Source organism: Triticum aestivum, chromosome 7A (genome assembly GCF_018294505.1).
Source record: "Triticum aestivum cultivar Chinese Spring chromosome 7A, IWGSC CS RefSeq v2.1, whole genome shotgun sequence".
NCBI classification, from domain to species: Eukaryota; Viridiplantae; Streptophyta; class Magnoliopsida; order Poales; family Poaceae; genus Triticum; species Triticum aestivum.
The window spans coordinates 631,025,587-631,050,490 of NC_057812.1; the positions used below are offsets into that span (position 1 = coordinate 631,025,587).

At 45.0% G+C, this 24,904-nt stretch overlaps 1 protein-coding gene and 1 pseudogene across 2 annotated transcripts; both read right to left on the reverse strand.

Moving 5' to 3' along the window:
* Positions 1-933: 933 nt before the first annotated feature.
* Positions 934-4,483, reverse strand: LOC123148799 (putative cysteine-rich receptor-like protein kinase 20). 2 transcript variants are annotated; one of them, XM_044568287.1, is made up of 8 exons: positions 3,971-4,483; positions 3,584-3,636; positions 3,284-3,339; positions 2,648-2,829; positions 2,327-2,528; positions 1,885-2,122; positions 1,629-1,782; positions 934-1,490 (listed from the first exon to the last, which is right to left on the reverse strand). In XM_044568287.1, exons 1-8 carry the CDS (start codon positions 4,406-4,408, stop codon positions 1,143-1,145), a joined length of 1,671 nt encoding a protein of 556 aa, XP_044424222.1. In that variant the 5' UTR covers positions 4,409-4,483; the 3' UTR covers positions 934-1,142. The 2 variants fall into 2 exon arrangements, with proteins under 2 accessions (XP_044424222.1, XP_044424220.1); XM_044568285.1 differs by having other exon boundaries at positions 3,584-3,639.
* A 2,632-nt stretch (positions 4,484-7,115) lies between these two features.
* On the reverse strand, positions 7,116-16,927 carry LOC123153604 (cysteine-rich receptor-like protein kinase 8; annotated as a pseudogene).
* Between the last annotated feature and the right edge of the window lie 7,977 nt (positions 16,928-24,904).

Below are 24,904 nucleotides of genomic sequence, written 5' to 3' on the forward strand. Positions count from 1 at the left end.
TGCGATTAGTGTTTTTTGAAAACTGTCAGCTCAAACGTGGTTGTTTTTTGAAAAAAAAAAGAAAGGTGGTGGTTTTCTGTTTTAGCGTCCCCTAATGTGGTGGTTTTTTGCAATTTACTCGCGGCGGCGGCGCTACGACGCGGGAGCAGAGACGGCGGGAGCACCGTGGTGCCGGCCATGGTCGCGGCCGTGGAGTCGCGAGAGGAACGATCAAACGATGATCGCGAGAGCACGGATCCTGCGGCAGGACGGGAGGGAGGAAGAGGATGCGGTGAAGGGCAAGGTGAGATAGATCGGGAATTTGGGAGACGGGGCGATCAAGAAAGAAGAGACGCGGGGCGATCCGAGTTCATATCTAAAACGCGCGCTAATCCGAGTCGGCCCATGCATAGCTAAAACGCGCACCTTTTTTGAATCCGAGTATAAGATGAATCTTTCTCTCTTTCCAACTATACTAGCACTAATGAATTCCGAGTATTAGAAACAGTTTATTAGAAATCTATGTGTCGTTGCTTACGTCTCTCTGCTTCAGTTCAGAGTTCAGAGTTCTGTGGCACACACACGCACACACAAAGAGGACCACCTTCAGTTCAGAGTTGTTATATTGTACACCACCTGAGCATGGAGATCTTCAGGTGCATCAAGGCCTTTTTTCAATCCAGAACAGCGTTTATTTCGAGATCCTGATGTGTTTGTTTGTAGTGTGTGCAGCTACATATCTTAACTGTGAGCTTGTCAAGTTGAAGTCTAGTCTGATTATGCGCAAAAATAATAAAAAAATGAGTTGAAGTTGCTGCTTGTCAAGTTGAAGTTGAACATGGCGGCTAAGTATCACTTTTGGTTTGCCATGTATGATCTCAGAGACCTGAAGATCAAGCTTGCAAAGATTCCGAGATCCCTATCTCCGGATGCTGCAGAAAATAGGAGCAACAAGACACGAAACATCGCACGTTTGAATTACAATATGTAGCTGATGGAAAATCAGTCTGGTAGTTGGTACCACAGAAACATGTTTATTTACTTCACTATTCAAAACTGGTCTTAATATCTCGAATATGTGCACTACCTGTGTCGTAAAAAGCCCATAATCCTTGCTTACATTTTTATTGTACATATGCTACTACTGAATGTTTTCCATTATATCAAACCTCTGGGTCTAGAATGATTCGAACTCTGGTCGACATTGGAGCTGAACTCGTTATGGTTATGTCTATTGTCCTGCTTGATTGGCCCACGTATGTCGATGTCGTGTCTCTCTCAGCACACCCATGGATCAGCGCGGCGGGCTGCTTAGGCTCCATCGGTGAGCTTATGCTTTCAGAGTTCAGCATTGCAGCAACATCTGTCATGGCGGGCCGGTCTGCGGGATCTTCCTGAGCACAAAGCAGCGCCACCTGAGCACATCTTATTATCTCGGCGACTTCATATCCATCCCCTAACAACGGATCCACAAGCTCATGCAACCTTTGGTCCTTCCACATATGCCAGGCCTGAAAGAGTTTTTCAACAAGCTTGACATGAGAGAACTGCAGCAAAAAAGAAGGAAAATAATCTGGCAACAAAAGTAAACATCTCGCGAATGTGAACTATAAGAAACCTTGCTTCAAATAGATGTTCAGTTCACTCACATCTCGTACAAGATCACCAACAGTATCCCCTTGCTTGTCGAGTATGGTATTCTTTCGGCCACTAATAATCACCAAAACCAAGACGCCAAAGCTGAACACATCTGTCTTCAGCGAGTAAGCTCCTCGAGATGCATACTCTGGGGCTTTGTAACCACTGAAAAGGTGAAACAAAGGATGTCAAAACTGTAATATTAGAACATCTGAAGACAAAATAGTGGGAATCTGTGATGATTGATATATCAAGTGTAGCTGATACCTAGTTCCCACGACCCTACTCGTGTGCTCTTCTGCTATGTCTGAACTCAGTGCTCTAGCTGAACCAAAATCAGCAATCTTTGGGATCATGTTACAATCCAAGAGGACATTATGTGGTTTCAAGTCTCTGTGGACAAGCCAGAACATGGAGTGCTTATGCAGGTAAACAATTCCCTCTGTTAACCCTGTAATTATCTTGAATCGCTTAGACCAGTTTAGCATTGGCCCTTTTGTTCTGTCTGCAAAATGTTCGAAGAATGATTATTTTTTTTGAATTTTTTCTTCTGCTCTAAACCAAATTACAATAGTTTCAAATCAATTATGATATGGAATTAGGGTTGTTGTAGCCTTGATTTAATCGTAGAGGATTTGCATTCGTGCACATACATACTTGGAATTAAACGAGGTACGCTTGGAAATAACTTACATTAGGGAAAACTTACCATATATGTAACGATCCAAGGAACCATTTTGCATGAAGTCATACACTAGAATCCTTTCTTTCCCATGGATGCACCACCCCAATAACCTAATCACATTGGCATGCTGAAGCTTTGCAAGCTGCAATTCACTGTTGACTTCAAGCATTGCTGCGTGCTCATCAGCTCTTTTGATGGCAACATTAAGTCCACCAGGCAACTGGCCCTGTAAATTTTTTTAAAAAGGAGTTAAAATTAACTTTCTCTAAGCGGACATCCACACTTTATTAGGAGGACAAGGGAGATATGCATTCACTTTGTTAACTTGTTGCTATGTTGGCTTACCTTGTACACCTTCCCAAATCCTCCCCACCCAACTATCATCTTCTCTGAGAAATTTTCTGTAGCATCCAAGATCTGACAGAAATCGAACCTTGTGAATCCTGCGCAAGCCTCTTCCATACGGGTACAAAGCTCCACAAGTTCTTCAATGTCAACGATATTCTGTTCTCGCAGGTCCACTTTTCCTGACTCACAGATAATCTACCCTTGTCACCAATGGAGATTTAACAAACATCGACACTACTAAAAGTATAAAAAAATATTGAGAGAATGATCCAGTTTGTTTGTGTTTCATGTGGTTACTAATGGAGTAAGTATGTGCTAAAGGAATTTCTCAAGTACAGAACTCTATGTTCGGTCTAATATTTGTTTACAGAGGTAGTATCATACATGTATGATTGCTTCCAGTAGCTAGTGCTCTTTCATGACGTGCTAAATAACTTCTATTTTACTACAGTTAAATTCATGAAAAAGTATGCATGTGTAACAAAAGTCATATCAAAATCATTCATATGGATACAATGAAGCAATCTGAAATCCTTGAAGCATATAGCATTGACATGAAACCTCAGTCAATTAGTTTCCACATCTGAGTCCACGATTAAGCGCATTAGGAAATTCACAGAAGAGCGAGCTTACCTACAAATGGGTGTTCTCCAATACCACAGAGTTTGGTAGCTCCTTTGTTTGGAATCCTAAATGTAGGAAAATCTCATCATTCTTGTGCCACCCAGCTTTGGTTTCAATAGTCATAAGAAGTGGGAAACTTCATGCATTTGACTATTTGAGTCTGTATAACTGAACTTATGGCATAGTACATAACTTGAGCATGACATTAACTTGAATATTGCAAATCATTTTGCATCTTAAGTAAAACAAATTCATTGATGTGGCGTACATCCTGTAATAATAAGCTACATAATGGAAGAATAATCTGACCTGATGTGACGATTTGAACTATCTGTGACTACAGTGAGCACCCCCTCATCAGCCTGCTAGACAATATCAAATATCATCGTTATTGATGTACAACTAACCAGCACAGATTGTATGGTTGAGGTCAGCTGTAATCTCCAATCCTATTGGTCCACGATTAATTAGTCCGTTAAATCCGTAAGCAATCCCCCGTAGCTCTAGCATTACTCACTGTAAATTAAGGATATCGAATTGTTTAACTGGCAATTAACATTTAACAATCTGCAATTGGACCCCAATTCAGACTCAGTTCGACCGAATTTAAGTAAAATTGCTCTGAAATCAGAGGTTTCAGTTTTGATATCAGCTCTGAAATCAGTGGTTACCCCAATTTTGATACTGCTTACTAACCTTGACACGGCGACTATCTGCAGTGGAATTGTCGACGAGGGCGATGAGCGGGATGAGGTGGATGAACATGTCGATCTCATGCTGCGCGGCGCGGAGCTCCTCGGCCATCCGGGCTCCCAGGAGCAGGCGGCGCAGGTAGCCGCAGTCCTGGCACGCCGTGACCAGCGCGTAGCACCGCCGCAGCGCGCCGCCGAGCTGCTCCAGCGGCCGCCTGGTGGCCTCCCGACGCATCAGCTCGGCGAGCTCCAGCTCCCCGAGCAGGCCGCCAACGAGCTCCACGTGCTGCGCGAGCCGCACGCAGGCATCCCGGTGGCGGCGCGCCACCAGGGCGGCCTGCACGACCATGGAGACCAGCCCGAGCGCGTCCACGCCCATCAGCTGCGCCATGGTGGAGGCTTGCCCTTGGGCGCCCCACAGGCTGCTCGACGGGCTCGCCATGCTCGCTGCTCCCCGCTGCAGTCCTCATTGCCGCCATTGACGGGCTCGGGTGTATCTATCGGTGAGCTTGTGTGTGGATCGGCGACTTTGACTAAGCGTGGTAAATGTGTGGACTGTGGACTTCCGTTGCATTTTTTTTTCAGGAACTTTTCGTTGCCACATTTTCTTCTTAATTTGGGACCAATGGTCTTTTCAAAATAAAAGGACCTTTTTAAAAAAAACTTATAAAAGTTCATAGAAAATACTCCCTCCGTAAAGAAATATTAAGAGCGTTTAGAACACTGCTTTAGTACTCCCTCTGTAAAAAAATATAAGAGCATTTAGAACACTAAAATATAAGAGCGTTTAGTACACTGCTTGTAAGAAAATGTGGCAACCAAAGCTTTAGTGTGGCGCTCCAACCTCCAAGGAAGAGTGTTCCTCTGTAAACTGTGGGACAGGCTGCCCCGTCTTCCGTGTCGCTCCCGCCCCCTGGCTCCGTGTCGGCGGGGCTGCTTTCCCTCCCTGGCTGGCGTGGTGCGACGCGGGGCTCGCCCTCCTTGCCATGGCGTGGTGCGGCTCTTGTCTCTGGCTCCGACCTCCCCCCGGAGGCTGGGGGCCTCTCCTGGTGTGGCCTCGCTCCCGTTGCGCCCTGGCTCGCTGTTGTGTGCCTGTTGCCGAGGCGGGCGTGTAGGCTGCGGATCTGGGGTTCCATGCCCAGATCCGGGTCGGTGGTGGCTGGTGGCGTCTTGGGCAACTGGCGGCGCTGGAGGGTGGTGGTGGTGGCGCGTCGGGCTGCTCTTGGTCGGGCGCGGATGGCATGCTGGCTAGGCTCTGGCCAGCTAAGGTGGATGCGCGCCGGCCGGATATGACGCAGCTTTTCCGATGGCCGGGGCAGGTTAGGGCAGCGGCCCGGTGTGGCTGCTGCTTTGGTTGTGGGCGGCGGCGGCGAGGTGGCACAACTCTTTGGAGCTTCCATTCGCGGAGCTGGCATCACGGCAGCTCGGCGGGTCGGCTACGGTGGCAGATGGATTGCCGGCGTCAGCTCATCTGTAGGCGGCCCGGTTCGACCTTCAATCCCTTATCTCGTCGTTCGACCGCTAGCTTGGTCGAAGGGTTGGCCCTCCCCCAGCTGCGGTCCATCACTCGCCTCGCACTCGGCAGCAGGACCGAGCTCGTCTCGCACCCAGCAGCAGGACTGAGCTTGTCTCGCGCCTGACAGCAGGACCGAGCTCATCTCGCGCTCGGCGGCAGGACCATGCTCGCCTCGCCCCGGCAGCAGGACCGAGCTCATCTCACGCCCGGTGCCGCAAGACGGGTCGATGGAGGCCAGTTTTGGCCGGCCAATTGGGTCTCAGCACTGGGGGCAGCCCAAGGGTGCGAAAGGCGGGTCCTTTCCGCTCGTGTCTTTGGTTGGGGTAGCGGCGGATCTCGGATGAGGTGGTGTTAAGGTCTTGGATGCCGGGGCGGCGGCCCTGGTGGTGGGTCCGCGGTGCTCATGGGCAGAGGCTGTGGCTTGGTGCTGCAGTTGCCACGGCCGTGTGGGCGGCGTGGTAGCTGGGGTGTGGCGATCAGTGGCGGTGAATGGTGCCCGGGATGAAAACCTGCTCTATCTTCGGACGGACCGGCGGTGGCGAAACTCGTTCCCTTCTTGAAGGCGTCGTCACGGCTCTCATTGCCCGTCGTGTTGTTCCAGGGGAAACTCTGATCCTCGGATCGGGCGGTGGCGGCGCTCTGGTGTCGTCCCCTTCCTAAAGGCGCCGCCTTGGAGCCCACGGTTCGTCATATGCGGCTTCACCTCTTTGCGTAGTGCTAGGAATGATGTTGTTGCGATCAACGCCTATGTATCCTGCCTTGGGTGTGTGTTGTGGGGACGTGTGTTTGTATCGAGTGTTGTTGATCGATGGTTTATATATAAAGCGGGACGAAAGCCTTTTTCGGTAAAGCTTTAGTGTTCTAAACACTCTTATATTTATTTATAGAGGAAGTACAAAGGACCCCACACATAATAAAAATTACATCAAGGTTTCTAGACCATCGAACAACAGCCCTACAATGTGCCACCAACGCACCGCTATAACCGCTTCCATATCAAAGTCGGCTTACCTTGTCGATGATAACTAGGAAGTCTTCGTGCAAGTGAGCACTCTTGAATACCCCCTCCATTCCATAATATAAGACGTTTTTGCAAGCTAAGCTAAAACAGCTTGCAAAAATGTCTTATATTATGGGACTGAGGGAGTAAATCTAAAGCAACTGACATCAAATCTCGCCGTTGCGCATGCACGGTAAGAAACTCTAAGCTCGCTGCCCTAAGGAGACGGCAGGAATCTACGCCGGAGCTCCAGATTGACGAACTTGAGGAGGATCGAAGTCCAAAAAAGCCTGTGTAGTTAGAGCATCTACAACCGAACTTGGCAAATCCGATGATCCAGCTTGCAAAGATTCCGAGATCCCTAGCTCTGGTGCCGTAGAAAATAGGAACAACAAAAAATGAAACATTGTAGGTCTGAATTACAATGTAGCTGATGGAAAATCAGTCTGGTAGCTGGTACCAACCACAAACACATGTTTATTTAATTATTTTCACTCCACAAAACAGGTCTTGATATCTACACTACCTGAGCCATAAAAAAGGCACATAATCCTTACATTCTAATTATATATTCCAGATGGTAGCACTAAATGTTCATCATATCAAACCTCCGGGTCTAGAATGATTCGAACTCTAGTCGACATTGTCTAGAATGATTCGAACTCTAATCGACATTGGAGCTGAACTTGTTATGGTTATGTGTATTGTCCTGCTTGATTGGCCCATGTATGTCGATGTCATGTCTCTGTCAGCACACCCATGGATTAGCTTAGCGGGCTGCTTAGGCTCCATTGGTAAGCTTATGCTTTCAGAGTTCAGCATTGCAGCAACATCTATCATGGTGGGCCGATTTGCTGGATCTTCCTGAGCACAAAGCAGTGCCACCTGAGCACATCTCATTATCTCCGTGACTTCGTATCTGTCCCCTAACAACGGATCCACAAGCTCATGCAACCTTTGGTCCTTCCACATATGCCAGGTCTGAAATGTATAATACATTTGACTTTAAAGAGATGCAATGCAATTTATATGGGCCAGGTATTAAAATAAGTCTTGCTTTTCCACACCCTATTAGAAAAGTTCACAACTTTTGATGCCAAGCAATGGTATAGGTTAAAACTCACCACTTAAGTAAAAAAATTGTAGTAAGCCTATTTTCTAATATTGAGAGCGGATAAAAAATGTTGCTTGAAATGTATGTTTTCACTCACATCTCGTACAAGATCACCAACAGTATCCCCTTTCTTGTTGAGTATGGTATTCTTTCGGCCACTAATAATCACCAGAACCAGAATGCCAAAGCTGAACACATCTGTCTTCATTGAGTAAACTCCTCGAGATGCATACTCTGGAGCTTTGTAACCACTGAAAAGTGAAACAAAAGATGTCAAGACTGTGAGATTAGGACATTTGAAAACAAATGATGGGAATATGTGATTATTAATATTGTAGGCAGCTGATACCTGGTTCACACGACCCTACTCATGCGCCCTTCTGCTACATCTGCTATGTGATTATTAATATTGTAGGCAGCTTATTTACTTTCCCGTTGCTATTGCTATCATCACTACAAAATACCAAAAACATTACTTTTACTACCGTTACGTTTTGTTACCGTTACCACTACTATCATATTACTTTGCTACTAAATACTTTGCTGCAGATACTAAGTTTCCAGGTGTGGTTGAATTGACAACTCAGCTGCTAATACTTGAGAGTATTCTTTGGCTCCCCTTGTGTCGAATCAATAAATTTGGGTTGAATACTTTACCCTCGAAAACTGTTGCGATCCCCTATACTTGTGGGTTATCAAGACTATTTTCTGGCGCCGTTGCCAGGGAGCATAACTCTATTCTTTGAGTCACTTGGGATTTATATCTGCTTATCATTATGAAGAACTTGAAAGATCCAAGAACCAAGATTTATCCCTCAACTACGAGGGGAGGTAAGGAACTGCCATCTAGCTTTGCACTTGATTCTCCTTCTGTTTGAGTAAGCTTGCGACACCTAAACCTGCTTCTGCTATTCGTTCTGATATGTCGCATGTTATTGATGATGCTACTTCTGCTATGCATGATACTTATGATGAAACTACTTCTATGCTTGATACTATTGTGCCACTTGGTGAATTTCTGGATGAACAACTTGCTAGGGCTAGAGAGATTGAAAATATTGAATCTGATAATAGTGATGAAAGTGATGATGAAGAATGACTTGTTATTCCCGAGGGTTATGTTTTTGATCAAGAAGCCTCTTTAGCTATTTTAGCTTGCAAAGATAGATACAAACTTAAGAGGTTATTTGCTAAATGTAATAAGCAATCTTTAAATGCTAGAATGCGTAGTCCCCAGGATGTTGTTTATTACTTCTCTGCTAAATATCTCCATGCTCATAAGAAACAAGCTGCTTTAAGGGATATATATAATTTTGTGCAAATTGAAGAAGAGAGTCTCCCATAAGCTTGGGGGAGGCTTCTCCAATTACTTAATGCTTTGCCTGACCATCCTCTTAAGGAAAATGAAATACTTGATATCTTTTATAATGGACTAACCGATGCTTCCAGAGATTACCTGGATAGTTGTGCTGGTTCTATTTTCAGGGAAAGAACACCGGATGAAGCTGAAATTCTATTGAATAATATGTTGACAAATGAAAATAATTGGTCACCTCCGGAGCCAATTCCTGAGCCTATTCCTAAACCAACTCCGAAAAAGAGGGGTATTCTATTTCTCAGTCCTGAAGATACGCAAGAGGCAAAGAAATCTATGAAAGAAAAAGGTATTAAAGTTGAAGATGTTAAGAAATTACCTCCTATTGAAGAAATACATGATCTTGATTTACCGCTTGTTGAAGAAACTGATGGTCTTGATAACCCGACACAGGTAGTAAAGGTAAATTCTCTCTATAGATATGATAAAGCTGAAATCCCATTTACTAAGTTTGCTAGCCCATGCTTAGATGAGTTTGATAAATTTATGGCTAAGCAAGAAGACTTTAATGCTTATTTTGGTAGACAATTGAAATACAATTCAAATATGCTTGAACACTTGGGTGATTATATGGCTAATGTTAAAGGTGAACTTAAACTCATTAGTAAACATGCTTCTATGGTTACCACTCAAGTAGAACAAGTACTTAAAGCTCAAAATGATTTGCTCAATGAATTGAATAGTAACGATAATGATAATGTTGTTAGAGTTATGACTAGAGGTGGTAGAATGACTCAGGAACCTTTGTATCCTGAAGGCCATCCTAAGAGAATTGAGCAAGATTCTCACAGAAATAATGTAGATGCACCTAGTCCTTCTAAAAGGAAGAAAAAGAAAAATGATAGGACTTTGCATGCTTCTAGTGAACCTATTGCTGAAACACCTGAGAATCCTAATGATATTTATATTTTTGATGCTGAAACTCAATCTGGTAATGAACCTGAAACTAGTGTTAATGATAATGTTCATGTTGATGCTCAACCTAGTAATGATAATGATATAGAAATTGAACCTGCTATTGATCTTGATAACCCACAATCAAAGAATCAACGTTATGATAAGAAAGACTTTGTTGCTAGGAAACACGGTAAAGAAAGAGAACCATGGGTTCAGAAACCCATGCCTTTTCCTCCCAAACCATCCAAGAAAAAGGATGATGAGGATTTTGAGCGCTTTGCTGAATGATTAGACCTATCTTTTTGCGTATGTGATTAACTGATATGCTTAAAATGAATCCATATGCCAAGTATATGAAAGAAATTGTTACAAATAGAAGAAAGATACCGGAAGCTGAAATTTCCACCATGCTTGCTAATTATACTTTTAAGGGTGGAATACCTAAGAAACTTGGAGATCCTGGTGTACCCACTATACCATGCTCTATTAAAAGAAACTATGTTAAAACTGCTTTATGTGATCTTGGAGCCGGTGTTAGTGTCATGCCTCTCTCTTTATATCGTAGACTTGATTTGAATAAGTTGACACCTACTAAAATATCTTTGCAAATGGCTGATAAATCAACTGCTATACCTGTCGGTATTTGTGAGGATGTGCCTATTGTAGTTGCAAACTTTACTATTTTAACGGACTTTGTTATTCTTGATATTCCTGAGGACGATAGTATGTCTATTATTCTTGGAAGACCCTTTTTGAATACTGCAGGGGCTGTTATTGATTGCACTAAAGGCAATGTCACTTTTCATGTTAATGGTAATGAGCATACGGTACACTTTCCGAGGAAACAACCTCAAGTTCATAGTATTAACTCTATTGGAAAAATTCCATCGATTATATTTGGAGGTTTTGAATTTCCTCTTCCTACTGTTAAGAAGAAATATGATATTCTTATTATTGGGGATGTGCATACCCCATTGAGGTAACATAGTGTTATTCGAAATTTCTCCGGTTCCATGTTATTCTGAATGAGTTCGTTAACAAGACTTGATCAACCTTGTTAGTGGATTCCTTTTGATGATCATGAGATGGATGAAACTAGAAGGCACAACCTTCTATACCCCACTTTTACTTTCTGTTATTTATATTAAATAAAATAAAAATAAATATTTTTCTGTTTGTTATCTGATTATCCGTGCAATATAAAAAATACCCCAAAAATAAAAGTTCTCCAAATGCCCTGAAATTTAAATATGATTTTTTCTAGAGTATTTGAGAATATTTGGCACCGAGAACACAGCAGGGGGTCAACCACCTGCCCACGAGGGTGGAGGGCGTGCCCTACCCTCCTGGGCACGCTCCCCTGCCTCGTGGGCCCACGGTGGCCCTTCTCCACTTATCCTTTCACCCACACACTCCTTCTTCCTCCCCCAAACACGAATAACCAGCTCAAACCCGAGTCCAAGCTCGTTTTGCTGCCATTTTCGATCTCCCTGCTCAAAGCACCTCTCACAAAACTGCTTGGGGAGATTGTTCCTTGGTATGTGACTCCTCCATTGGTCCAATTAGTTTTTGTTCTAGTGCTTTATTAATTGCAAATTCTTGCTGCTTAGGTGACCCTATTATTGAGCCTGCATGTCAAATTTACATGGTCAAAAGTAGTTTTGATGCATGATATAGGCCCTAGGCACTTGTAGGAGTAGTTGCTATCAATATTATTGAGTTTTGTTTACTTTTATTTTGAAGTTACTAAAATTTCAGAATTTTTCATAAAATGATGAAGAGACTTTTGAGGGGCTCATCGAGCCGAAGCCCGAAGGAAAAGGCACCGAAGACTAAGTATAATCTGCCTCGCACCCGGAGGTTCGGGCGTGTGAATGGCCTTCCGATGATTTCTTGAGAGCAGCTGGGATTTCTGAAGATTTTCATGAATTGGCTAAGAATGCAGGCCTCACCGCTTTCTTCCACGACCAATGCGATCAGTATCTCTTACTCACAAATATCTTTGTGCAAAACTTTCGTTTCCATTCTAGGAGCTCACCACCTATGGTGGAGTTTCATTTATATGATGAGTATAAGGAGATGTCACTTTATGATTTTTGTCGGGTTTGATTAGTCCCGAGGGCAAGACAGAAGAATCACATCGTGATGATGTGGATGGGTTTATTGATACTATCACTGTAGGGGAAACAAGGAAGGTTTCCGATGCACAAATCACTAGCATACATTTTCCTGTTTTACGCTATTTTGCATTATTTGCTAGTCATTGTTTAATTGGTCGCGGAAACTATGGAAACCTTAGTGTCCCTGATATTACTATTTTGCTCCATGGTTTATACGGTGATAACTCTGTTAGTATGGGCGGCATTATTGCTAAATGGTTAAGTCTGAACCGTACAAAGGGGCCCATCTTTGGAGGCATCTATGCTTCACGCCTAGCTGCACATTTTAACATACCTATTAGGCATTATGAGAAGGAAGAAAAAGTGCTGCCTCATGTTTATGTAGATTATAAAAGTATGGTGGCACATGATTTTATTGTTAAGAATAGGGAAGGAGAGCTTAAATACAAATTGTTCTTTAATAAACATCATCCCGAGACTATTACTCTGCCTGCTCCTTCTTTGTTTGATTTATCTGCAGGCCAGTACCTTGTTCCGTTGAAGGCTATTCACGCCTACCAGAACCCTGCACCAGCCATGGAGCCAGAGCCGGAACCACAAGTTGATCCTTCATGACAGTCTAATTACCAGTGGGATCCGGAGATGATTGTCAGCCAGTGGCAATCAGAGTCTTCTTCTTCTTCTTCTTCTCAATACGACCCCAACTACTATTATGGATATCCGCGAGGCCAGCCGTGGCCATAGACCAACTTAGGCCAAAAGCCTAAGCTTGGGGGAGTACGTATTTCTCACCGACATTACATTTATGTTTACACAATTATTGCTAGATGTTGGAGCTCATATTTTTTTCATTGTATCATCCATGCTAGTTTATTTTCCTTAGTATGCCTTCTTCTTGTGTGTTTAATGAACCTTAAGAAAAACCAAAAAATTAGTTGTAGCTTTTAATTAGTTACTTTCCATGCTTGTAGTAGTAATTAAAAAGAAAACCCCAAAAGATTTCATATTCTTCTTTTACTTGTTGGGAGCTCTCTGCTACCTCTTGAGCTTGCGTTGGATTTCCTCGAAGAGGAAGGGATGATGCAGCAGAGTAGCATAAGTATTTCCCTTAGTTTTTGGGAACCAAGGTATCAATCCAGTAGGAGGCCACGCTCAAGTCCCTCGTACCTGCACAAAACCATAGCTACTCGCAACCAACGCGATTAGGGGTTGTCAATCCCTTCACGGTCACTTACGAGAGTGAGATCTGATAGATATAATATTTTTGGTATTTTTGGTATAGAGATGAAAAGTGAAAAGTAAAAGGCAAAGTAAAAGCAAAACAAGATTAAAGTGATGGAGATTGATATGATGAGAATAGACCCGGGAGCCATAGGTTTCACTAGTGGCTTCTCTCAAGAGCATAAGTATTCTATGGTGGGTGAACAAATTACTGTTGAGCAATTGACAGAATTGAGCATAGTTATGAGAATATCTAGGCATGATCATGTATATAGGCATCACGTCCGTGACAAGTAGACCGAAACGATTCTGCATCTACTACTATTACTCCACTCATCGACCACTATCCAGCATGCATCTAGAGTATTAAGTTAAAAACAGAGTAACGCTTTAAGCAAGATGACATGATGTAGAGAGATAAATTCATGCAATATGAAATAAACCCCATCTTGTTATCCTCGATGGCAACGATGCAAAACATGCCTTACTGCCCCTTCTGTCACTGGGAAAGGACACCGCAAGATCGAACCCAAAGCTAAGCACTTCTCCCATGGCAAGAACTACCAATCTAGTTGGCCAAACCAAACGGATAATTCGAAGAGACTTGCGAAGATAACCAATCATACATAAAAGAATTCAGAGAAGATTCAAATATTATTCATAGATAGACTTGATCATAAACCCACAATTCATCGCTCTCAACAAACACCCCGCAAAAATAAGATTACATCGAATAGATCTCCACAAAAGAGGGGGAGAACTTTGTATTGAGATCCAAAAAGAGAGAAGAAGCCATCTAGCTACTAACTATGGACCCGAAGGTCTGAGGTAAACTACTCACACTTCATCGGAGGGGCTATGATGATGAAGAAGCCCTCCGTGATGACGGTCCTCTCCGGCAGAGCTCCGGAACAGGCCCCAAGATGGGATGTCGTGGATACAGAAAGTTGCGGTGGTGGAATTAGGTTTTTGGCTCTCCTTCTGATCGTTTGGGGGTACGTAGGTATATATAGGAGGAAGGAGTACGTTGGTGGAGCACCGAGGGGCCCACGAGGCAAGGGGGCGTGCCCTAGGGGGGGCGCCCCCACCCTCGTGACCGCCTCTCTGATGCCTTGGCGTAGGGTCCAAGTCTCCTGGATCATGTTCGGTGAGAAAATCACGTTCCCGGAGGTTTCATTCCGTTTGGACTCCGTTTGATATTCCGTTTCTTCGAAACACTGAAATAGGCAAAAACAACAATTCTGGGCTGGGCCTCCAGTTAATAGGTTAGTCCCAAAAATAATGTAAAAGTGGAAAATAAAGCCCAATATAGTCCAAAACAATAGATAATATAGCATGGAGCAATCAAAAATTATAGATACGTTGGAGACGTATCAGGCATCCCCAAGCTTAATTCCTGCTCGTCCTCGAGTAGGTAAATGATAAAAAGAGAATTTTTGATGCGGAGTGCTACTTGGCATAATTTCAATGCAAATCTTCTTAATTGTGGTATGAATATTCAGATTAGAAAGATTCAAGACAAAAGTTTATATTGACATAAAAATAATAATACTTCAAGCAAACCAACAAAGCAATTATGTTTTCTTAAAGTAACATGGCCAAAGAAAGTTCATCCCTACAAAATCATATAGTTTAGTCATGCTCCATTTTCGTCACACAATAATGCTCTCATCATGCACAACCCCGATGACAAGCCAAGCAATTGTTTCATACCTTAATAATTTCAAACTCATAAACTTTCACGCAATACATGAGCGTGAGCCATGGATATAGCACTATGGGTGGAATAGAATATAATGATGGGGGTTATGTGGAGAAGACAAAAAAAGAGAAAGTCTCACATCAACGAGGCTAATCAATGGGCTATGGAGATGCCCATAAATTGATGTTAATGCAAGGAGTAGGGATTGCCAGGCAACAGATGCACTAGAGCTATAAATGTATGAAAGCTCAACAAAAGAAACTAAGAGGGTGTGCATCCAACTTGCTTGCTCATGAAGACCTAGGGCACTTGAGGAGGCCCATTGTTGGAATATACAAGCCAAGTTCTATAATGAAAATTCCCACTAGTCTATGAAAGTAATAACTCAAGAGACTCTCTATATGAAAAACATGGTGCTACTTTGAAGCACAAGTGTGGAAAAAAGAATAGTAGCATTGCCCCTTTTTTGGGCCTTCTTTTTTTCTTTGGCCTTTCTCTTTTTTTGGGACAATGCTCTATTGAATGATGATCATCACACTTTTATTTATTTACAACTCAATGATTACAACTCGATACTAGAACAAAGTATGACTCTATATGGATGCCTCCGGCGATGTACCGGTATATGCAATGAATCAAGAGTGACAAGTATGAAAAAATTATGAACGGTGGCTTTGCCCCAAATACTATGTCAACTACATGATCATGCCAAGCAATATGACAATGATGGATGTGTCATGATAAACTGGATGGTGGAAAGTTGCATGGCAATATTATCTCGGAATGGCTATGGAAATGCCATAATAGGTAGGTATAGTGGCTGTTTTGAGGAAGATATAAGGAGGTTTATGTGTGAAAGAGCGTATCATATCACGGGTGAAAGGATCGATATGGTTGACTAGAGGGGGGGGGGTGAATAGGCAACTAACAATTTTTAGCTTTTCTTTAACAATTTAAACTTTGCATCAAAGTAGGTTGTCTAGATATGCAACTAGGTGAGCAACCTATATGATGCAACAAGGATAGGAACACAAGCAAGCAAGAGATATGAAACAAATAAGCTTGCTCAAATAAAGGCACGAGATAACCAAGAGTTGAGACGGTGGAGACGAGGATGTGTTGCCGAAGTTCCTTCCCTTTGAGGGGAAGTACGTCTCCGTTGGAGCGGTGTGGAGGCACCATGCTCCCCAAGAAGCCACTAGGGCCACTGTATTCTCCTCACGCCCTCACACAATGCGAGATGCCGTGATTCCACTATTGGTGCCCTTGAAGGCGGCGACCGAACCTTTACAAACAAGGTTGGGGTTCTCTCCACAACTTAATTGGAGGCTCCCAACAAAACCACGAAGCTTCACCACAATGGAATATGGCTCCGAGGTGACCTCAACCGTCTAGGGTGCTCAAACACCCAAGAGTAACAAAATCCACACAATAAAGTATGGGGGAAGCAAATATCCTTTGGTGGAAGTGTAGATCTAGGTCTCCTCCTTCAATGCCTAGCAAATCAACAAGTTTGAGTGGCTAGAGAGAGAGATTGGGAAAGAGAGCTTGAAGTGCATTAATGGTGGAGTGAGAGAGGTAAAAGGTGAGAGTGGTAGGTGGGAGAAGCTCTCTTAAATACCAACCCTAAAAATCCAGCCGTTGCTGCGTTTTCAGCCCCACAGCGGTACAACCGGTCCTTGTCCCGGTACAACCGGGACTCACGGTGTAGCTGCAGAACCCTACCAGGCGGTACAACCGGGCCACTAGGCGGTGGTACCGGTTAAGAGAATGACCGGACCAACCGCCCAGCCATCGCACAACTACCGCCTCGAAATAGAGACGAGACCGGTACTTGAGCGGTGCAAGACCGGAACAACCGCATGGCCTTGAGCTCTTGGACGGCGAAGTTCTGAGCGGAAGAACCGCTCAGACCACCGGTGGTACCGGTCATCAAGGATCGACCGGATCAACCGGGCCACCACCGCCCAAGAACCACATCAAAACAGAACCTTGAGCGGTACTTGAGCGGTGCATGGCCGGAACCACCGCCCTAGCCTTTGTTGAGCAAGGTGGCGGTACCACCGCCCGGAGGCAGCGGTACAACCGCTCGGTCAAAGCTGGAGAGCGTCAAGGTCCAGCGGTACAACCGCTCCAGGGAGCGGTACAACTGCTGGGAAGAGCAGAAACACGAAGGAAAGACAGGGGGAACTCTCTCTCTCACAACTGAGGAAGACAAAGGAGGGGTGAGGAAATTGTACGTGAACTAATTCCCCGAGAGCTTCCTAATGAGGATTCCCTCTTGATAGTACGGGTACTCTACGACCAAAGATAATAAAAGCGTAGAGGACACGTCTTCGATCTTTTCCTACGAGAGGCAATAGCAATCTGATGTAAGCCTAAGCATCGAGAACCTGAACCATATAGCACACGATTAGACCACAAAGGGTTGTCATCATCATCCAAAACATAAAGTAGGGAAATGCCCTTTCAATCTCCTCCTTTTTGGTGGATGATGAAAACAACACGATTTGCAAGAGATAAGTCAATGAAATCTAGACGGAACTCCCCCTGAATGTGTGCCCCAAAAGGAACTAGCTGTTAGAAAGCATGGGCACACTTTCAAGACTAGACTCCCCCTAGATTTTATAGACTCATTGCTCTGAGCACAAAAAGGAGAGACAATATAATACTTAGAGTGTAATAATAACGATAATGACCGATGAATGGAAAGGTAAAAGGAGTAACATAAGACTCACACACAGCAAGGAACGAAACAAGTCCACGAACAAAGACCAACACTAAACACGAGAAAAAGAGAAAAACCCATGCAAATCCCCGAGACCTATAGAACCCTCTCCCCCTTTGGCATCAAGACACCAAAAAGGAAAAGAGCGAAGCTAGCGTCCCAAAGCTCATGCGTCCTCCTCTGACTCCTCGGTCGCATCTGGATCCTCATCGTCAGAGTCATCATCGTCGTCGTGATCAGATTCTTCCATGGCATTGTCAGCTGCTGCAAACGAGGAGGATGGCTGGGGAGGGGCTTCATCATCAGTCCAGGTGCTATGGGTAGAAATCCAACGCTCCTCTAGGGTGATGCTCTTCTCAGAGCCACTCTGAACCGGCATGTTGAGGTGCTTCATCATTGCAATTTGGTGACGTCGTGCAAGCTTCTCATTGACATGTGCCTCATACATCTTCTTCTGGATGTCAGCCTGGAGACAAAAGGTCTTCTTCACCTTGGCAGTGAGTTTGGCCACCCATGAAGGCTTGGCCCCTGGCTCCAGCTCAAAGTCCTCATCGTCAGAAGTAGCATAGACATCCTCAGGAGCATTTTCAGGGAAGCGATGCTTGGCATGCTTCTTCTTCTGAAGGAGCTTGACCGCATGAACAGTGAGGTTGTCTGGAGAAGTGAGGAGCTCTCCAGGACGACGAACAGCCCACACAGAGTTCAGAAAGCACATGACAAACGGGGCATAGATTGCGACTTTACGGTAGATGACCATATTGTACATCTCATGCCACATCCAATTTGACACATCAAACATTGCCCCTTTCCCCACCATGGTATTCATAGCAACCATCAAATCAACTAGATAACCATGAATCTCATCTTGATGTCCCACCTTGGGCAAGAGCACATTGCGGAACACTCGGTGCATGATGTCATAGACCTTCTCCAAATCCTTGGATTCTCCAATAATCCCACGGCCCCGAATGTACAGAGGGGCAAGCTTCTCCTTAAGCATGGACTCAGGAAAGTCATGAGGACGAATGCCACCCCTTCCTTCCAGACCGGTATCCTCGTACCCAATAGCATTGCAGAATGCCCTCCAGGGAACGTGAAACAATTCATCGCGACACATGAAGGTGAGAGTGCGCGCATCATCTTCCCCAAAATGAACCGTGGCATAGAACTGATGGATGAGTTGAACATCAAAGTCACAGTTGACTGACATGAGCTTGACAAGATCAAACTCCTCGCAGAGAGCCAGCGCCTCACCAAAATACTCCATGTTGTTCCTCCAATGGTCAAGATCAATTGTCCACTGCTTGGCATATCTGTTCTTGTTGTGCTCAAAGAGTTCATGAACAATCCGCACTTGCATCTCATTCCGGAACTGAATGGTGGTCCAACGGGGAGCAATGGGAACCTCATATGGATTCTTTGATCGGAAGGCTTCCCAATCCTTGGCTTTCCAATGATGCAACGGCATAACCACATGTTGCTTAGCAGCTACAGACTTTTCACGGCGAGTGGGCTTGGTGGGAATCACAACTTCTTCTTCATCATCAGACACAACCGGACGCAAGGTCCTTCGTGCCCTCTTCTTGGTCTTGCGAGGAGCAGAGCGAGAACTAGAGCCACCTGAACACACACACACGAAAAGAACACACAAAACCCAACAAGGATGAGAGGATTGCACCCACTAGCAGAAAAGGAACAAGTTGCAACAACAGAGAAGATAGAACAGTGCTTTGTGGTTGATATACTCCGGTTGTACCGGATCTTCCGCCGGTAGTACCGCTCCAGCGGTTGTACCGCCCGGAGGGGCGGTAGAACCACTGACAGTGGCACTACCAGGGAAGATAGATCTATCCGAGGCATACGAATCACACAAGTAATATTCCGAATTCGAAGTGTTGCAAACAAGACAGGAGGCAAACAAAGATCTCTTCTACTCCATAGTTCAAACACTAATCGCGGAAAGTTAAGTAATGCCCTAGACAAAGGAAGAACCCTAGAAAGATCTAGGAGCAAAGAACACGAGGCATTACCACCATCCATGGGAAGAGATCGGGAGGCCTCCACGGAGAGCCAAGGATCCAAAGCGCGAGACGCACTCCGGGGCAGGGGTAGAGATGGCCGGCGGCTAGGGCAAAGAGAAGAGGAACGAGGACGAAGGGAAAAAGACAACCCTTCAGCCCCGTCGAGTATATATAGGCCCGTAGGCACGCCCCGGTAGTACCGCTTTGGGGAGCGGTTGTACCGCTCGTATGGTACAGACCGGTGGTTGGAGGCAATACTTCCGGTGCCTGGGAGGCAGCGGTAGTACCGCTCTGCGTCAACCGGTAGTACCGAACGTAGGTTACCGTGGGTTTGGGCGGTGGAACCGCCCAAGCACCGAACGGAGACCCATTGGGACGGCACAACCCGGGACCAGCGGTAGAACCGCCTGTGATACCAGTTGTACCGCCCGACCACCTATGCCCAAGCCAAGATCAAATGAGTGCAATCCGAAGGGAGGAAGAAAGAGCACAAAACAGGAGAGAAGCAACACCCTAGGAGAACCCAACACAAAGAGCAAAGAAAGAACGAGAGAAAACAACACGAGAACAACAAGGCTAACTCCAACCTCCCGAAGAGAGGATGGTGGCCGAGGCCACCTATGTTTGAGTCAATTGGTATGGCACCACGAAGAATTATCCTTGGGTCCATGACAAAAACTCGTCTTTGAAGCACAAGTACCATCAAACATGGCTAATGTGAAAGACTCGATCAATTTATGCATAATGGGGGGAGGAAGAGTTCATTGAGAGAACATCACTCCCCCTATGTTCATGCCTACATCTAAACAAGACAACATGTTGAGTACGGTGGGGTGTGCAAGAGTTCAAGCAACATTGCTCGAATCAATGATATTTAGCTCATGCCTTAACTCGCGAAATCTTGCTTCATCCAAGGGATTCGTGAAGATATCTGCAAGGTTATCATGAGTGTTGACATAGTTGAGCTCGATCTCTCCTCGCCTAATGTGATCCCGGATGAAGTGATACCGGATCTCAATATGCTTCGTCTTGAAGTGTTGCACCGGGTTGAGAGAGATCTTGATGGCACTTTCATTATCACACCAAAGAGGCACTTTGTCACAAATGACACCGTAATCCTTTAAAGTTTGCCTCATCCATAAGAGTTGTGCACAACAACTCCCGGCTGCAACATACTCCGCCTCGGTGGACGAGAGAGACACACAACTTTGCTTTTTGGAAGACCAACTTACCAAAGAGCAACCAAGGAATTGGCACCCTCCGGAAGTGGACTTCCTATCCACTTTGTCTCCCGCCCAATCGGAATCCGAGTACCCTACAAGCTTGAAGTTTGATCCTCTTGGATACCATAAGCCAAAGTTTGGGGTATGAGCCAAATATCGAAAGATTCGTTTGACCGCCACATAGTGACTTTCCTTAGGTGCGGCTTGAAACCGTGCACAAATTCCCACACTCAACATGATATCCGGTCTAGATGCACAAAGGTAAAGCAAGGAACCAATCATGGAGCGATATACCTTTTGATCCACCACTTTACCATTGGGATCTAAGTCAAGTTGGCACTTGGTGGGCATTGGAGTGGAAGCCGGCTTGACGTCACTTAGTTTGAATCTCTTGAGCATGTCTTGAGTGTATTTGGATTGATTGATGAAGGTTCCTTCTCTTCTTTGCTTCACTTCGAACCCTAGAAAGAACTTCAACTCTCCCATGGAGGACATCTCGAACTTTGAGGTCATGAGAGCGGCAAATTCCTCATTGAAAGCTTTGTTAGGAGAACCAAAGATAATGTCATCAACATATAATTGGCACACAAACAACTCCCCTTTGACCTTCTTAGTAAAAAGAGTGGGGTCGATTAGCCCAACTTCAAAACCACGATCTTGTAACAACTCGGTAAGGTGGTCATACCACGCACGTGGGGCTTGTTTAAGGCCATAGAGTGCCTTATCGAGTTGATACACATGATCGGGAAGGTAGGGATCCTCGAACCCGGGGGGTTGCTTGACGTAAACCAATTCATTAATAGGACCATTAAGAAAAGCACTCTTCACATCCATTTGTTGTAACTTAAAGTTATGATGAGAAGCATATGCAATCAACATGCGAATGGATTCAAGACGAGCAACGGGAGCAAAGGTTTCACCGTAGTCGATACCCTCGACTTGGGAGTAGCCTTGTGCTACCAAACGAGCCTTGTTGCGAATGATAATCCCATGGGCATCTTGCTTGTTCTTGAATATCCACTTGGTTCCAATGACATTGTGGTTCCCCGTTGGCCTTGGCACCAATCTCCACACTTTGTTGCGCTCGAAGTTGTTGAGTTCTTCATGCATGGCATTGAGCCAATCCGGATCTTCTAGCGCCTCATAGACCTTGTGGGGTTCCACACAAGAGACAAACGCGTGATGCTCACAATAATTTGCTAATTGTCTACGAGTGCTTACCCCCTTTCTTAAGCTTCCAAGCACATTCGTCATGAGATGATCCTTGGTGGAGAGCTTGGATGCAATCTTGGCGGCACGACGCTCTAATTCCTCCTCGGTGGTGAGTTGAGGAGCGGTTACTTGATCATCTTGAGCGCCGTCATGAACTTGTTCTTGATCTTGAACTTGCTCGGGGGAGAGAACTTGACCTTGGGCATCACTTGGTGTGTCAACACCGTCTTGAGTATGATCTTGCCCTTGGTCTTGTTCATGAGGTTGAGGGCCTTCACTTTGTTCTTCGGAAGCGTGTGGGCCTTGGGTTGGTGATGGCTCCACTTGAGTGGAGCTTTGTCCTTCTCCTTCGGCCACAAGGGGTTCCTCAATGGGTAGGATAAAGCCAACACCCATTCTTCTTATGGCTTGGGGAGGAATTTCATCACCTACATCACAAGTGCCACTTTGCTCCACTTGGGAGCCGTTATTCTCATCAAACTCCACGTTACACGTCTCCTCAATAAGTCCCGTGGATTTATTGAGGACACGGTAAGCATGAGAGTTTGTAGCATAACCAACAAATATGCCCTCATAAGCTCTAGCCTCAAATTTAGACAACCGAACACCTTTCTTGAGAATGAAACACTTACACCCGAATACCCGGAAGTACTTGAGGTTGGGCTTGTTACCGGTGAGTATCTCATATGGAGTCTTGTTCAAGCCCTTGCGGAGGTAGAGCCGATTGGATGCATGACACGCGGTGTTGATGGCTTCGGCCCAAAAGTTGTACGGAGACTTGAACTCCGCCATCATGGTCCTTGCCGCATCCATCAACGTCCGGTTCTTCCTCTCCGCAACACCGTTTTGTTGAGGGGTGTAGGGTGCGGAATATTGATGCTTGATTCCCTCATCACTAAGAAACTCATCCAAGGTGTAGTTCTTGAACTCGGTGCCGTTGTCACTTCTTATTGTCAAGATCTTTGCATTGTGTTGACGTTGTGCTTCATTTGCAAAGTCAATGACAGTTTGTTGGGTCTCGCTCTTCCTCTTGAAGAAATACACCCACGTGTACCTTGAGTAGTCATCCACAATCACCAAGCAATACTTCCTACCTCCAAGACTATCGAAGGATGGAGGCCCAAAGAGATCCATGTGAAGGAGCTCCAAAGGCCTCTTTGAATAAATGATAGTCGTGGGAGGGTGAGCCTTCTCATGTAGCTTTCCTTCGATACAGGCACTGCAAGCACGATCTTTAGCAAAACTAACATTCGTTAGTCCACGGACATGGTCCCCCTTGAGGAGACTTTGCAAAGATCTCATATTGACATGGGCTAAACGGCGATGCCAAAGCCATCCCACATCAACTTTAGCCATTAGGCATGTCGCGGTCTTAGTGGGTCGCTCCGAAAAGTTAATCACATATAGACCGTTCTCGACATGCCCAACAAAGGCTACTTTAAGAGTCTTGCTCCACAAGAGGGCCACGGTATCGATATCAAAGAAAGTGGCAAAGCCCATGATTTCAAGTTGACGAACCGAAAGTAAATTGTATGCAAGGGACTCAACAAGCATGACCTTCTCGATCGTGAGATCATGAGAGATGACCACCTTGCCAAGTCCCAATACCTTAGAAGATGAGGCGTCACCCCACTCGACATTGGTGGGCATAGATGGAACCTTGTGCACGTCCACCACCAAGTCCTTGCTTCCGGTCATATGATTTGTAGCTCCGCTATCGAGCAACCATGATCCCCTACCGGAAGCAAACACCTACAAGAGATCAATGCTTGGTTTTAGGTACCCATTTTGTAATGGGTCCTTTGATGTTAGTAACAAGGGTCTTTGGAACCCAAATAGACCATTCAATGTATTCATGAAGAGAACCAACAAATTTGGCATAAACATGCCCATCACTAGCACGGCATAACACATAAGAAGGATTAAAATCGCCGGCTTTGTTGGGAGGGGTGGCATTGCCCTTGTTGACATTGCTGCCCTTTGCAATGTTCTTCGTCTTTTCCTCGGACACACTCTCTCCCTCCTTCACAAAGGTTTGCATGAGAGGAGGAGGTCGTTTGGTCTTGTCATTCTTCTTCTTGTTCTTGGAGTCGGGCACGTACCCAACCCCTTCCTTGGCCACGACTTCCTTTTGACTACTCAAAAGGTCGTTGAGGTTCTTTTCACCTTGTATGCATGACACAAGGCCTTTCTCAAGCTGCTCCTTCAACTTAGCATTTTCCTCAACAAGATGTATATGCTCACAACACGGGTTAGTAGCATTTGCATTGTCAATTAAAACCATATGAGGAAATGTGGCTTTCTCCTTAGTTAGCTTCACTTGGAGTTGATCATGAGACTCCTTGAGACTAGCGTGAATACCCTTCAAGGCCTTGTGGGCCTTGTCAAGTATATCAAACTCCTCTTTGAGTCTAGCAAGATCAACCCCAAGTTTGGCCTTCTCGGAATTTAGCACACGAGAAACAAGAAGAGCATGATCACGATCTTTCTTTAATTTAGCATGATCTTCGTTGTGTGACTCCTCAAGAGCCAAACGTAGACCACGCTCTTCCTCAAGAGCATTGGAAAGATCCGAAATCTCATCGGCATAGTCACGACTATGCCCTTCCATCTTAGAGATGGTATCTTCGTGAGCATCGATCATGTCATTGGCTTCACCAAGTTGTTCCAAGAGAGCAACAAAGTGCTTCTTGGACTTGCCCTTGAGTTTACCCATAAAGGTCTCAAACTCATTCTCCTCCACATTAGTTCCCTCATGTTCACCAATGCAGTCCGTTGAAGAAGGATGATTAATGATGGTCTTTTTTAT

What these genes read in the sequence shown, in the direction of transcription:
- LOC123148799 (XM_044568285.1), bottom strand. Translation starts at nt 4,408, where the DNA reads ATGGCGAGCCCGTCGAGCAGCCTGTGGGGCGCCCAAGGGCAAGCCTCC. An exon ending in TGGAGAACACCCATTTGTAG is followed by an intron (nt 2,830 to 3,283) that starts GTAAGCTCGCTC and finishes TCTGTGAGTCAG; the next exon opens with GAAAAGTGGACCTGCGAGAA. An exon ending in CTTGGATCGTTACATATATG is followed by an intron (nt 2,123 to 2,326) that starts GTAAGTTTTCCC and finishes AACATTTTGCAG; the next exon opens with ACAGAACAAAAGGGCCAATG.